This window comes from Neodiprion lecontei, chromosome 2 (genome assembly GCF_021901455.1).
Source record: "Neodiprion lecontei isolate iyNeoLeco1 chromosome 2, iyNeoLeco1.1, whole genome shotgun sequence".
NCBI classification, from domain to species: domain Eukaryota; kingdom Metazoa; phylum Arthropoda; class Insecta; order Hymenoptera; family Diprionidae; genus Neodiprion; species Neodiprion lecontei.
In genome coordinates, this window is record NC_060261.1 from 32,423,139 (window position 1) to 32,436,860 (window position 13,722).

General features: G+C 38.7%; 1 protein-coding gene across 1 annotated transcript; it reads right to left on the reverse strand.

The window, feature by feature from the left end:
* Positions 1-2,201: 2,201 nt before the first annotated feature.
* On the reverse strand, positions 2,202-13,298 carry LOC107225603 (adenylate kinase isoenzyme 5). The gene is made up of 10 exons (XM_046731223.1): positions 12,299-13,298; positions 8,731-8,898; positions 8,424-8,534; positions 7,115-7,257; positions 5,948-6,130; positions 5,712-5,834; positions 5,440-5,605; positions 5,078-5,346; positions 4,801-4,965; positions 2,202-4,301 (listed from the first exon to the last, which is right to left on the reverse strand). The coding sequence occupies exons 1-10, from the start codon at positions 12,318-12,320 to the stop codon at positions 3,699-3,701; spliced, it is 1,953 nt and encodes a 650-aa protein (XP_046587179.1). The 5' UTR covers positions 12,321-13,298; the 3' UTR covers positions 2,202-3,698.
* Between the last annotated feature and the right edge of the window lie 424 nt (positions 13,299-13,722).

The window sequence follows — 13,722 nt, forward strand, 5'->3', positions numbered from 1 at the left end:
TATTTTGGTAAAAAAAAAAGGAAGGTTAACCCCTTTGTATTTTTGGCGAAAATTTTCGCGATTTTAAAAAGTGCTGGAATCAATTCTTTCAGGCACTATTCCGACGTAATTTTGCGAGAGAAATCGATTGGGCGCAGTCCCAACACGCTGCGATCAACTTATATAAAGTTACAGCCGAAAAACGAGAACCTGTATTTTCGACATTTTTCAGCAGGTGCTTTTTTCACCGTAACTTCTCTCCTGTTGATCCCACGCTCTTTTCGCTGCGTTTCCTGAGTTCCTGGGGGTCCAATTGGTCGGGAAAGAGTCATACGAATCAATTTTGAGACGAAAAATTTTTTGGTAAAAAAAAAAGGAAGGTTAACCCCTTTGTTTTTTTGGCGAAAATTTTCGCGATTTTGAAAAGTGCTGGAATCAATTCTTTCAGGCACTATTCCGACGTAATTTTGCGAGAGAAATCGATTGGGCGCAGTCCCAACACGCTGCGATCAAAGCATCGAAAGTTACAGCCAAAAAACGAAAACCTGAATTTTCGACATTTTTCAGCAGGTGCTTTTTCCTTCGTAACTTCTCTCCTGTGGATCCCACGCTCTTTTTGCTGCGTTTTCTGAGTTCCTGGGGGTCCAATTGGTCGGGAAAGAGTCATACGAATCAATTCTGAGACGAAAAATTTTTTGGTAAAAAAAAAAGGAAGGTTAACCCCTTTGTATTTTTGGCGAAAATTTTCGCGATTTTGAAAAGTGCTGGAATCAATTCTTTCAGGCAATATTCCGACGTAATTTTGCGAGAGAAATCGATTGGGCGCAGTCCCAACACGCTGCGATCAAAGCATCGAAAGTTACAGCCAAAAAACGAAAACCTGAATTTTCGACATTTTTCAGCAGGTGCTTTTTCCTTCGTAACTTCTCTCCTGTGGATCCCACGCTCTTTTTGCTGCGTTTTCTGAGTTCCTGGGGGTCCAATTGGTCGGGAAAGAGTGATACGAATCAATTCTGAGACGAAAATTTTTTTGGTAAAAAAAAAAGGAAGGTTAACCCCTTTGTATTTTTGGCGAAAATTTTTGCGATTTTAAAAAGTGCTGGAATCAATTCTTTCAGGCACTATTCTGACGTAATTTTGCGAGAGAAATCGATTGGGCGCAGTCCCAACACGCTGCGATCAAAGCATCGAAAGTTACAGCCAAAAAACAAAAACCCGAATTTTCGACATTTTTCAACAGGTGCTTTTTCCTTCGTAACTTCTCTCCTGTTGATCCCACGCTCTTTTCGCTGCGTTTTCTGAGTTCCTGGGGGTCCAATTGGTCGGGAAAGAGTCATACGAATCAATTCTGAGACGAAAAATTTTTTGGTAAAAAAAAAAGGAAGGTTAACCCCTTTGTATTTTTGGCGAAAATTTTCGCGATTTTAAAAAGTGCTGGAATCAATTCTTTCAGGCACTATTCCGACGTAATTTTGCGAGAGAAATCGATTGGGCGCAGTCCCAACACGCTGCGATCAACTTATATAAAGTTACAGCCGAAAAACGAGAACCTGTATTTTCGACATTTTTCAGCAGGTGCTTTTTTCACCGTAACTTCTCTCCTGTTGATCCCACGCTCTTTTCGCTGCGTTTCCTGAGTTCCTGGGGGTCCAATTGGTCGGGAAAGAGTCATACGAATCAATTCTGAGACGAAAAATTTTTTGGTAAAAAAAAAAGGAAGGTTAACCCCTTTGTATTTTTGGCGAAAATTTTCGCGATTTTGAAAAGTGCTGGAATCAATTCTTTCAGGCACTATTCCGACGTAATTTTGCGAGAGAAATCGATTGGGCGCAGTCCCAACACGCTGCGATCAACTTATATAAAGTTACAGCCGAAAAACGAGAACCTGTATTTTCGACATTTTTCAGCAGGTGCTTTTTTCACCGTAACTTCTCTCCTGTTGATCCCACGATGAACTTCATTCGTTATTTCTCTGCTGTTGGTCCCAGGCTTTTACTGCTGAGTTTTCTGAGTTGCTGTGGGTCCAATTAGTCTGAAAAGGGCCATACGAATTGATTCCGAGATTATCGATCTCTCGCTCAACGAAAAATAGACCCATTCAAGTATCGCCTAAAAAGACGGAAGTTCTTGTCTTTAGTATTAAATTCCGTTCTCTTATAGCAGTCTTACAGCCCTGTGCTTTACCTGTACATATGCATCGTCGTGATCAAAAAATGTTTTTGTGAACTGAGGAATTCTTTATTTCACATTAAACGTTAGATACATATTCTTCCAGTTACATTCAACATGAGACATAACTCAAAACATTTATCTACTGTAGAACGTACTTCATGACAGATAGATACGTGTAAGTTCCAATATCAGTTTAAACAATAAAAAAAATGTCAGCCTCCTCATTCTGCGCACATCCAATTGGGGTTGTTACGGTTATATTATTCAAAGCTGAGTCAGTATTGTACACTTATTAATCTCAACCGCCAATAGGTTCATTGAGATAAGTTAACTCTTAATTAAGAATCAAAATTATGTTCGAATTACATGATCGATGATCAATATGTATCTCCACCTCACGACAACTGCATCCATAGATCAATGATTACAAAGGCAATTTACCACGACTTTTGAATATGCGTAAGGCACTGATTTGCCACCGAGCAATATACTAATCAATAATGTGTCAACAACACCCAGTTTTGGAGGTACAGAGATATTAACATGTGTGTACTTATGTCATCTAGTCTGGAACGGTAAGTATGCAGATCCTTACGTACTATATAACTCTATCCCATGTTCTTAGATATATGGGCTAACGCTTCGTGTGATAACGTGTGTTAATTGTAACGCATGCATAAAGTCCGCCTGCGGACTAATCGTTTGCGTATTATATACCATTATATTCTAGGTACATCGTAAAATGTTTTGTAAAAGTTCACAGTTACACATTTGAAAATAGAACAACTTTTAAATTTTCATTAATCATCTAAGCTATGTTTCGTATTTCATTATTACACAAAATATAGGTATAATAAAGTTAGTATAGTTACGTACAATTTAAAAAAAAAAAAAAAATTCAGTGGTTCTCAAATGTGATGTACACATAAATTTGAAATAAGAAAAATCTTAGATAATTATAGTAGCTATCGTATGCAGAATTCCTATACCTAACTAGGGTTCCGATCGTGAGCAGTTTTCAGTTACAGATATACACAGTTTCTATATTACATAACGGTACACGGTAACTAAGCTGCCTATGATTATTATATCTACAGTATATATACCGTAATTATATACCTTTAGTCCCTTGTTTGCCTCAGACTCTTTTTTCCTGTTGACCATGTATCGGACGGATTCGTTAATTCATCAAATGCCGGTAGCATATGAATGAACCTATTTACGCGTTGATGAAGCCCCCTGAAGTTTATTGTTCAAAGGTACTTAAAAAATTTCTTCGAGATGTTCGTATCAACTCCGAAAAATGCTGTATGTGAAGAATTTTCCAAAACAAAATCGTTCGAAGAATTAATCCGAAGGGAAAAATCGACTTTAGAGCTTTTCGGAAAAACAATGACTCTTCCTGAAATTCTCAATCTTTCTGCGTTTGTTTTAAAATTTTTGCATTTTTCCTATTGTCATAAAGATTTTTATTTGGTCTCATTATTTGATTATTGTTCGAGAATTTTAATCAAATACAATAATTATATCGGCACAGATGGCTTATATCAAATATGAAGATCCTGCTGGTAAGCGTCGACTTCATTGTACATATTTCTAACTGGGTTTGGTAAATTATTCTGAGACAACATATTCCTTACTGGAGCAACTTTGTTCGTTGGTAAGTGGCCGTTAACGAGATTTCCAAATCCATTGGCAACGCCATTATGTATCGAGGTGCCCCCGTTAACGGCTAAATGTTTCGCGTTATTCGCAATGCCGTTTGCTATTTTCCCAACGCCGTTTTCACTCACCTTAATACCCTGCTCAACGTGATTCTGTACCTGTTTCGATATCGAGTTTATCCCATTCACCATTCCGTTCATCGTCTTATCTCTGACCTTGCTGACCCCGTTCATTCCTTTGTCAATCGCATTCTTTGTCCCGTTTGATAATTGGGTTTTCCCCAATGTCTGGACATTATTCGTCATCTGATTTACCGACTTGGCAAAACCGTTTGGTATGAAATTAACTATTCTCTCGGGAATGTCGCCTGTTGTAACCGAATTTGAATCCTCGTTGTTCTTTTGCCGCGATGAATTGGAAACGAGGTTCTTAAGCGCAGCGGTAAATTCGTCTTGAACGTTCTTGGTGTCGGTGTCTCCGTCCACCTGTTCGGTACAATGCCAAAATTTGATATTGTTACAAAGGGTGAAATCACCCGTCTTACCCTATTTTTAATGATCTGGTAGTCATCATAGATAAAAGTAGTTTATAAACGTCTTATGTCTTCAAAAAGAATAAGGCTGCTGCGTCAACCAGCATTATTGTAAAAACAGTCTTGTCTCAGACTTTACACCGAAAACAAGTACTCTGCCATTAAAGCTTTTCCTCAACATTTTATTTGCACCTTTAATTGATTCTCTAAATAAGCTCGCGAACCCATATTTATTCCGTAACGTCCTAAAACGTTACAATATAATCGTTATACTTGACAATTTCCAACAGAATTCTAAAAGAATTTCGCAAGCTATGTTGGATGGGAAGAGTTCTTAGAAGTTGGAGAGATTTTTCCAGTAGAAAATCACGGAACTGAATTTCTGTTTTACAGTGAATTGTTTTCAGAAAGAATAAATTATCAGAGAAATGAAATCAGGAACGTGGACTTACGATTGTCAGTCGATTTTCACTGTCCAGTTTCTTCAACATGGGCAATGAGAGTTCTCTGAATATTTCCAGTCTCCTTCTAAATGCCGAGACGCTGTCGTCCAGTCTACCTCTGCCCAATTGGAGCTTAGAGCAATCGAGAAGCAACAACGACGGTTCTTGACCAAACTAGAACAAGTTACATTTCATATCCAGTCAGCGATATACGGGATGATAAATGAGGAAAGGATGATCTGTGGATAAAGAAATTGTATAAAACAAGTGACAAGTGTTTGTATACCTTGTTCTCGAATTCTTCTACTTGGTCAGAATCCCTCGGAAATCCGTCTATAACAATTCCGTCCGTGTCCCTATGGAGCAGGACCTGTTTCTCGACCAATTGCATGACTATATCTCTCGGCACCATCTCCCCGGCAAGGATGGCCTCCCGAACTATCGGATTCGAGCTCGCCAATCCTCGCAAAAGGCCTCCGATGCTGATGTGGACCCATCCGACCTCGTCCTGTATCGCCTGCGAGCTGAGGGTCGCTTTGTTGCTCCCAGGACCACCTGGATTACCAGCAGAGTGTTTTTTTTTTTTTTTTGTTTACTAAATTTCAAACGGACGCTTTCTAGTACAAACTTTCTCCGTAAATATCTCACCTATGACCCAGATGAAGAATGGTAGGCCCTTCCTGGGCTTGTTTGCTGTTTTCGAGGGTTGAAGTTCAGGTGGCATCAGTGTCTTCGGTGGCGATGGAGTGAGATCGGTAACTACTGTCTGTTTCGCGAGGGGGGATGTGGGAGTTATTCCTCTCTCGACCTTTACCTGTGATACGTAAATAAAAAATTAACGGGAACGGAAGAACAACCAACTGTCGCAAGCTCAACCTATGGCCATATATATATTCGTATATCTATCGATGTATTTGTACCTCGGCTTCAACGGATCCTGGAGGATTTCCGGTACCCTTAATTCCGTCAGACATACCCAGGATTTTCAGGATTGCCTCCCGAAAATCAACGTACACCTCGCTGGGATTTCTTTCGCCGTTCACCTGAAAGTCGGTAACCGATTTGGTAGATGGGACATAATGTCTTGCAGAGTACAGTTGATCGACAATATCGATACCTTAACGAATAATTATTCGAGGAAATGTTTTCCACTTACCGCAATCAGCATCCCGCTCTGATCGAAATACTCAGCAACCGGCATAACGTTTCGGTAAAAATTGTGAAGCTCCATTCTGGCCAGACCGAGAATAACGTGTCCCAATTGAGCACCGTAATCGATTTGCCTCTCCAAAATCTCCTGTCTCCACGAAACGAGAACTACTCCGTTAACGATTTGTATCTATGAACAAAATTATTGAATGTTGATTATGAGCGGTAACGTTCGTATGACGCGATGCTTACATCATAGAGGTATACGTCAAATTCCACTCTTGCCTATGCCCCCCGGATCGATATAAACAGTGTCCTCAAGCTGAATACTTTATTTATAAGGAGGCTTTGCGCGAACCTCCAAGATTGGCGGGCTGTGGTAAATTACTAAGCTACATCCACGTTATAGGAACAACGTGGGTATTGAAATTTTACCTCGAAACTCCACCCCTCGCGAAGTGAGGAACAGCGACGATGTGTGAATCATGCATAGCAGTCGCAAGATGTAATTTGAAACTTCCAGGTAGACAACGTATCCAATTTTCTGCCACTACCTACCGCGGCTACTCATTTTTTCCCGTGTTCTGGATATGCCAATATCACCCCCCCCCCCCCTTTGTCAACGGAATAAAACTAAGCAGCTTATATTTTGCAGCGTATATCATACGTTCACCCGTTTCGGTAACTAGGTCGCAACCTTCTACATTTTTGGCAACAGCCCCACTCCTCCTGCACTCCAACCTTTGTGTCTCGCGGCTGCCAAGGACTTATCGCATGTGTATACGCGCCTATCGAGTATGTGCAAAAAAGGTCTTTACAGCGCTACTTTGGATTAACATTTGTTACATATATTTTTACATCAAGTTTTACTTCTTTAACAATAGCTGAGGACGAGCCAGAGAGAATAGATTTGGGATATCATTTTACTGTAGCGTGAAGCAGCGACGCATCGACCAAATAGCCGACATGGTGTCTATGGTGCCAATCCGTTCCATCCCCTTTCACATATTGTACACAGTGCAAGCATGACATCACATTATTTTTCATCGCTAAAGATATACATATACTGCAAAAATCTATACCATACATAAAATACACACGTATAGAGTCGACAATTCTATACAGTTGAATGCCAAAAGTTAATCATCGATCAAGATGCTCGGAATGTTCTCACCTTCTCAGAATACTCGACCACGTCTCTCATGTTCCTCGGATATCCGCTGACCAGGAATGTTTTCGCGTTTGGTGCCATTTTCATTTCGAGCATCAGAACTTCAGTCACCGTTTTGCTGCTGAGGAGTCCAAAGTCGAGCATGTCTGGAAGAGGGAAAAGCTTTGATCGAAGAATCGAGCTACAGGTGATCACTTCTTTTAATGGTGCTGGCTTTGGTGAGAGATTGCAGTATAATCGCGGCATTGGCTCGAGTATAAAGTGCAAAATAAATAATTTCAACCTGGGATATGGGTACATAATGTTTGCGTATACACGTACGTGTACCCATATGTATTCGCACCTGTTTACACAGGTATCAGTCGCGTGTCCACCGGTGTTCCAACCTATGCATGACGTATATTAGCGTACCGAGCTGAAGGTGGCCGTTGGAACGAGTGGTATGTATAGCCGGTGAATGGATAAGTTGCTCTAATGTTACACACATACACACATCGGCTGCACCCTCTTCCAAACCCTAACACGAATCCATCGATCTATGAGTATAATCAATTCACCCTACGTACATCACGTACACTGAACCCCCTCTCCCGGCGGTTCCGTGACTCACTATCCGCGACTATAGAATTCCACATTAGACATGTACGATTGTCCCATCCGGATTCTATTTTTCATACTCTTTTTTACGGGTGTATAAACAATAAACTTGCTGCCGACCTTTGTTTCATTTTCGAAAAGCTAAAACCCGTAAGCAACTGATACTCTACGTCAGAATACGTACTAATTTAATCGATTGATCAAACGACGAGTATCGAGCTTTCTTCCTTCTATCCAATAATGAACCGATATATCAATAATGTTCCATGATGTACCTTAGGAAACGTTCGAAATAAATACTACGTCAGTTTTTAATCAGTCGTTTCTTTTATAAAAAAGATAGACGAACAATAATTTTTTGCCTGTGACTATAATCATTCTTCGAATATCGATATGTGATATAAATCGACGAATCGTGGCTAGTGAAGATGAAATAAATTGATTATTTGAAACATATAAATCATAGTCGGAAGTGGGAAACAGTTCACTTCATTTCAGTATAAACTCATCTTTCGAGTTTCACTAGGTATATATTATAACGATGCAGTGTGACCATTTCTATTAAAGGCATCTTACGTTGGTCTGCATTGGAGGATAAATCTTGGGAAAAATACTGAACAATCATTGCATAATGTACGCCTTCCATCGGCGAGGTTTCCGGAAAATGTGATATTCTTTGGTACCTTATCGTAGAACGCCATGGAATACCACTTACCATTCCCCATCGCGTACTGCTGCAAAAGATCCGTCATGTTGATATGAGTAATCCCCTTTTTCTCGTGCATCAGATTGTCGCAGTGGGTCACCTTGCCACTTCCCGGACCCCCTGCGCAAAGCAAATTCAATTTGAAACGTTCCGAATATTGTCTTCATGGCGTGATGCGAGTTGTAAAAGTAAAAAAAAAATATATATATATATAAAACAAAAATCAAAAAAAAAAGCACGTAACTGTTTTCATAATATTTTCGCTAAACGTGTATCGCGTATCTAATTACTATTGGATTTGTATAAATTCGCTTACCGAGAACGAAAATGACAGGGACTTTTGGTGATTCAAATTTGACCTGCCCAACATTTTGCATGGGAAAATTCCCGTCTGGAGGTGTTGATAGAAGTCCTGCCTCACCTTGCCATCTTCCTGTTCGCCGCCTATTACCGTCTTCGAAAACCTGCGATCCATTTTGTTGCTCTGAAATTGAAAATTTGTTTTACAGGTCTTTCTTCGCCGATACGCAAGTTTCAAAAAAATATTATATGAAAGCTTGGGGAAAATGTGAACGGGAGAAGAAATTATGAAAGAAAATACTAAGTATTTACAAATGTGTACTACGACGTTCGTTATTATCGTGACTCGAATTACGCGTCAGTTTTATTATAATCGGCGAAGTAAAATCATTACTTTCGATCTACGACTCACCGTATACACGTGCATGCGTAATTAGTTTACCGAAGTGGATTTGAAACGTTCAATTAGCTTTCAGAATTTATTCACGCCTTATGATCCCAGCGGCCATATATGCGTCTCTCTGCCTTGTTTCAAGGGCGCAATTTCGGCTAATTACACGCCTGCAAACCCCCTAGATGAAATTCTCTCATCAATTATTACTCACGCCGAAATTAATTTAGCGGTCAAAACAACTCATTCGTGACGAAGCGGATGAATTCTGTGTTGAATAATAACGGAAATGGCGAACTCGGAATCGACGTTAACTCGCATTATATATGTGCATCAACTTATTATTATTCCATTATGTGTTACTCATAAATGACTCGGAGTGCTTACAATCTGTTATATTTAAAAATTTTTCACTGTTTTGAAATTTTATAGTCCAAGAAGTTACTGCCTTAATCGAGGGACTATTCACTTTTTTAATGAGCTGTAGACTCTGATTTTGAATCAGCTTGTAGTCGCTCGAAGTAAACAAGAAATCACCGCACATTACGGATGAAATCACTTATCCTGATCACAGTCGGCTTAGAATCAGCTGCAATGGGTTGAAATCAATTAAAATCAATCGAAACCGGTTAAAGTCAGATGGATCCAACTAAAAAAGTTGAAAATCTCTTCGAAATCATTCGAAACCTCGTACAATCGTGTATAATCACATGAAATCATACGGAGTGGCATTAATCACATGAAGTATTTTGTAATCAGCTGAAATCATTTGAAATTACTCGAAATCATCTAGAATTACTAGGAATCATACGAAATCACTAAAAGCTATGAAATCACTTAAATATAAGGTAGCTGTTTATACTGGAATATATATATATGTATATATATCATATCACTAAGAAACTCTACAAAGATCTAGACTGTTAGTAAAGACATTATCAAAAAAAAAAAAAAACTGAAATTATTCCCAAGTGCTTTATATATTTACTAAACACATTACTTTTTTTGTATTGAATAACTTCAACAATAAATTTAATAAATGTCGATCTTATGAAATTTTATGTAGTATTGAATAGTCTCAAGTAGTATATAAGGTTGTTGATAGTTTTTAAGATTAATGTAAGATATCATTCCAGCCTATGTACAGGTAATAATGTTACCTCTATAAGATTTTACTTGCCGTATCTTCTACATTTGTAAATTATCTTCTATCAATAAATGACAAATTACAAATTACTAACTCTAAATATCAGAGTACAAACATTTTTATTGCTTGACACGTATCATTAGAAACACAGAAAAGCACGACTACCCAGAATTTCAGCGGAATTGATTTCTCATCTAGTAAGTTAAGGAATATTTTATCAAATTCTTGAATATCAAAACTTATTCAAGTGCTTAAATTGAATCCACTCTTTGTATGCATTAATATAGAATAATTTCTCAAATTTTTCGATCGGTATATGTGCAAAATTATTTCTTAAACAATCCATCTGTTCAAATGACAAAATCTAGTGTGAATGAGAGGGTCATTCTAAAAAATGTCACAATTTCAGTACAAATCCTAGATCTCAAATCAAATTCCTTTATCCTTTCCAGCTATTCTCGCATTTATGTATTCACCCTAACGGTGCTAACCATGTATTCTCACACTCTCCAGTTTACATTTTTTTTTCTACGGCCTGTGCATATAGACGCACCAATTTACACTCATTCATATTTCACATGCCCGACGCACTGTGCAGAAGTCAATAAATACACAGATCGCATGGGTAATGTTCTCTCTACAGGCAATCCCTTTGCCGAAAATGTTGTCCCTTAGGCCGAATAACCTTGCATTGGCTAATATGCTGCCAATTTATACGGCCGCAATGAATGCAGGAAAAGCGACGAAGATGTTTTATAGAAGCGACAGTCTCGGCGATAGTTGGTCAACGTTGCCGTAATGCAATATCTTTGTTAAAATTTTTTTTTAAACAAACAAGAATTTACTACTCCATTAGCGCGGTGTAGATTATCGGACGAGATCCAATCTTGACAGTATTGCCGTAACGCGGTTGAAAATGAGGAAGGTGTACAACTGTATACAGCTGTGCCAGAATAGCTGAGAATCCAATTTGATAATTTGATGTTTCTGAAATTTATTTTATAGCATGGTATCCTTCCGCCGATGATATTCGCCGCTGCATTGAGCGGTAATGAAACGTCGGTATATGTATACCTATGTAGACAATGAGAGTGTGATGCGGCCACGTATAATTCGCGTGTTCATTAAATGTTGGATATTCCATGTGTATATTGTATGTTTCTATAATGAATGTGATACGGATTAAAAACGACGTTCATAGCCTCCTCTTTTAGCGATGAATTATACTACACTTGGTACTTGCGTTGTACATCGGTTTTATCGTCGACGGTATATAATTCTTGTACTGAAAATAATAAATTAATACTGCGCAATTATCGTCCGCTGCTTGATGCATAGACCATATGAAACGCATGCGAAAGAACGCGGTTAATTTATTTTATCGACAAAGAGAGAAGGGCTGCACGTTTTATACGCCTGATACGCATTTCGCTGGGAATTTCTGCAACTAATCCAACTAATTGATCAGAAAATTGTAAATATGAAACGTGTAACTGCCTTACACATTCTACGCGTCACGCTGCAGTTGTTATTGTAAAAAAAAATATATACCTACTCAACTGTACAATTTCATCATCGATATTCCGCGGATGACAGGTTTGTATTTTTCTTTGCAATTTCTTGTCGAGACTAATTGTTCAGTTCAAATCCTCCACTGGTTATAGCGTCAGACACACTATGCTTTTTCAGGAATCGAAAAAGTCAATTATTTTAAAATCTAACGCGACTAAATACAGTTCACGTTAAAAATCTACAAAGCAGTATGCAAATGTGTCTGGATGAACTAAAAAAAGGATGAAGTATTTCGCGCAAATGTCCAGAAAGCGACAGAGCTTGAAAAAAAGTGACATTATAATAACAGCAATTGTTATAAATGACAGTGAAAAATGCATACACCCAATAATTTGGTCCATCCGGCTGCAAGTTGTTTTCACAAATTATTGATCATACGCGTATAACGCGGTGTATTTACTTGTCGATCGTCAAACCAGCAGAACGATAAAAAGGTTACATTTTCAAATGAAATTGCAAATACGTTATACTTGCCAGTGTCCAGGCAGATGCCCATAGTCCGTTTATTGGTACGGGGTTTCCTGGTGCCGATGGAACTGCCATTTATGCACTCACATGACTGGAGATATTGCCAATCCCCACCTGTGACACCAAGCACACGTCGCCACGAATAATTGCAAGGCGAATAAGTATTCGGCCCTCAAATTCACTTGTCGTCTAGAATCTCGACCCTGACTTTGCGGTTGACTTTGAACTGCCGGTGAGATCGGGGAACTCATCAGATTACGGTGTGCCGCACGATCATACAGAATATTAAACCACAATCACTGATAGTTCTGTGAGGCTGAATTATAATCACGTGTATAATTTATTCGAACATTATGCAGTGATAAGGGCAATGATTTTTCAAATTTATCTTCGTCAAATTAAATTCGAAGCCATACAGTTTTTTACAAGAATTTCCTCGTTAAAGAGACACCCTATAATTTCACAGAGGAAATAAACATAATCCGGTTTTCAATTTGTCAAAAAATTTTTATAGAATTCGTATGTCGTTATACTCAGAATTAAATTCTTCATAAAGAAAGGGTTCGATTCTGAAAATTATTCACTGTGATACAACACCCACTTTCTTGTAACGCATATGATACACAACACTCGACCCAAGTTCTACCGTGGACACAACTTTTGATCACTTATCGTTAGCACTTCGTTTAAGAGACGATAAAATCTTCATACGATATTGTTTTTCATTTTTACAACTTTCTCACGCAATGTCAAACAAACAGAGCTGGCACGTATCAGGGGGTTTGTAGACACGTATGCTGGAAACAGGTCGATGTCCGCGAATTTATTTCAGAACTTGATCAATCAAATGTTTCTTAGGAGATGTTGAATAAACATCTCAAGTTTTTCCGCGATCGGTGTCACAGGTTTTTCAGACGGTCAAGGCTCGCCCGGCGAAGTGGAAAGCGTGAAATTTAGTGACCGTACAACCGAGGCTGGCCTTTGCACAACGTTTGCCACGATGGTTGGTTCTACTGCGTCCGATTACTAGCTGACTCGCACTACTTATCACCATGGCGACGCGCAGGCGCAAGCTGCATTCTCCTTTTGGAAATTCTAGATACTGTAATTTGCGGTTTCAAATATGCGCACTCAAATTTTCCCGGATAGTTACGCACGCATATGTACACATCAATTCTAAAATAAATATAAATCCATCGATATTGATGAACGAATGGAATGAGGTGCTTTACCTGAATGACATTATATGCTACATGTCTACGAAAGTTTTCGCCGATATTCGTCACTTGTTCCCCCTGCTTATTTGAATAATCAATTTGAAATCCCTGTATAATCAGTTCGAAAAATTAGTAACACATTTGGCCAAATTATTACAGAAACAGATCAAAGATTGCATAAGTCACTGACGAGAATTTGAACAAAGGTTTTCA

What these genes read in the sequence shown, in the direction of transcription:
- LOC107225603 (XM_046731223.1), bottom strand. Translation starts at nt 12,320, where the DNA reads ATGGGCATCTGCCTGGACACTG. An exon ending in GGGCATCTGCCTGGACACTG is followed by an intron (nt 8,899 to 12,298) that starts GCAAGTATAACG and finishes TTTCAATTTCAG; the next exon opens with AGCAACAAAATGGATCGCAG. An exon ending in GCAGTACGCGATGGGGAATG is followed by an intron (nt 7,258 to 8,423) that starts GTAAGTGGTATT and finishes TCCCTCTTCCAG; the next exon opens with ACATGCTCGACTTTGGACTC.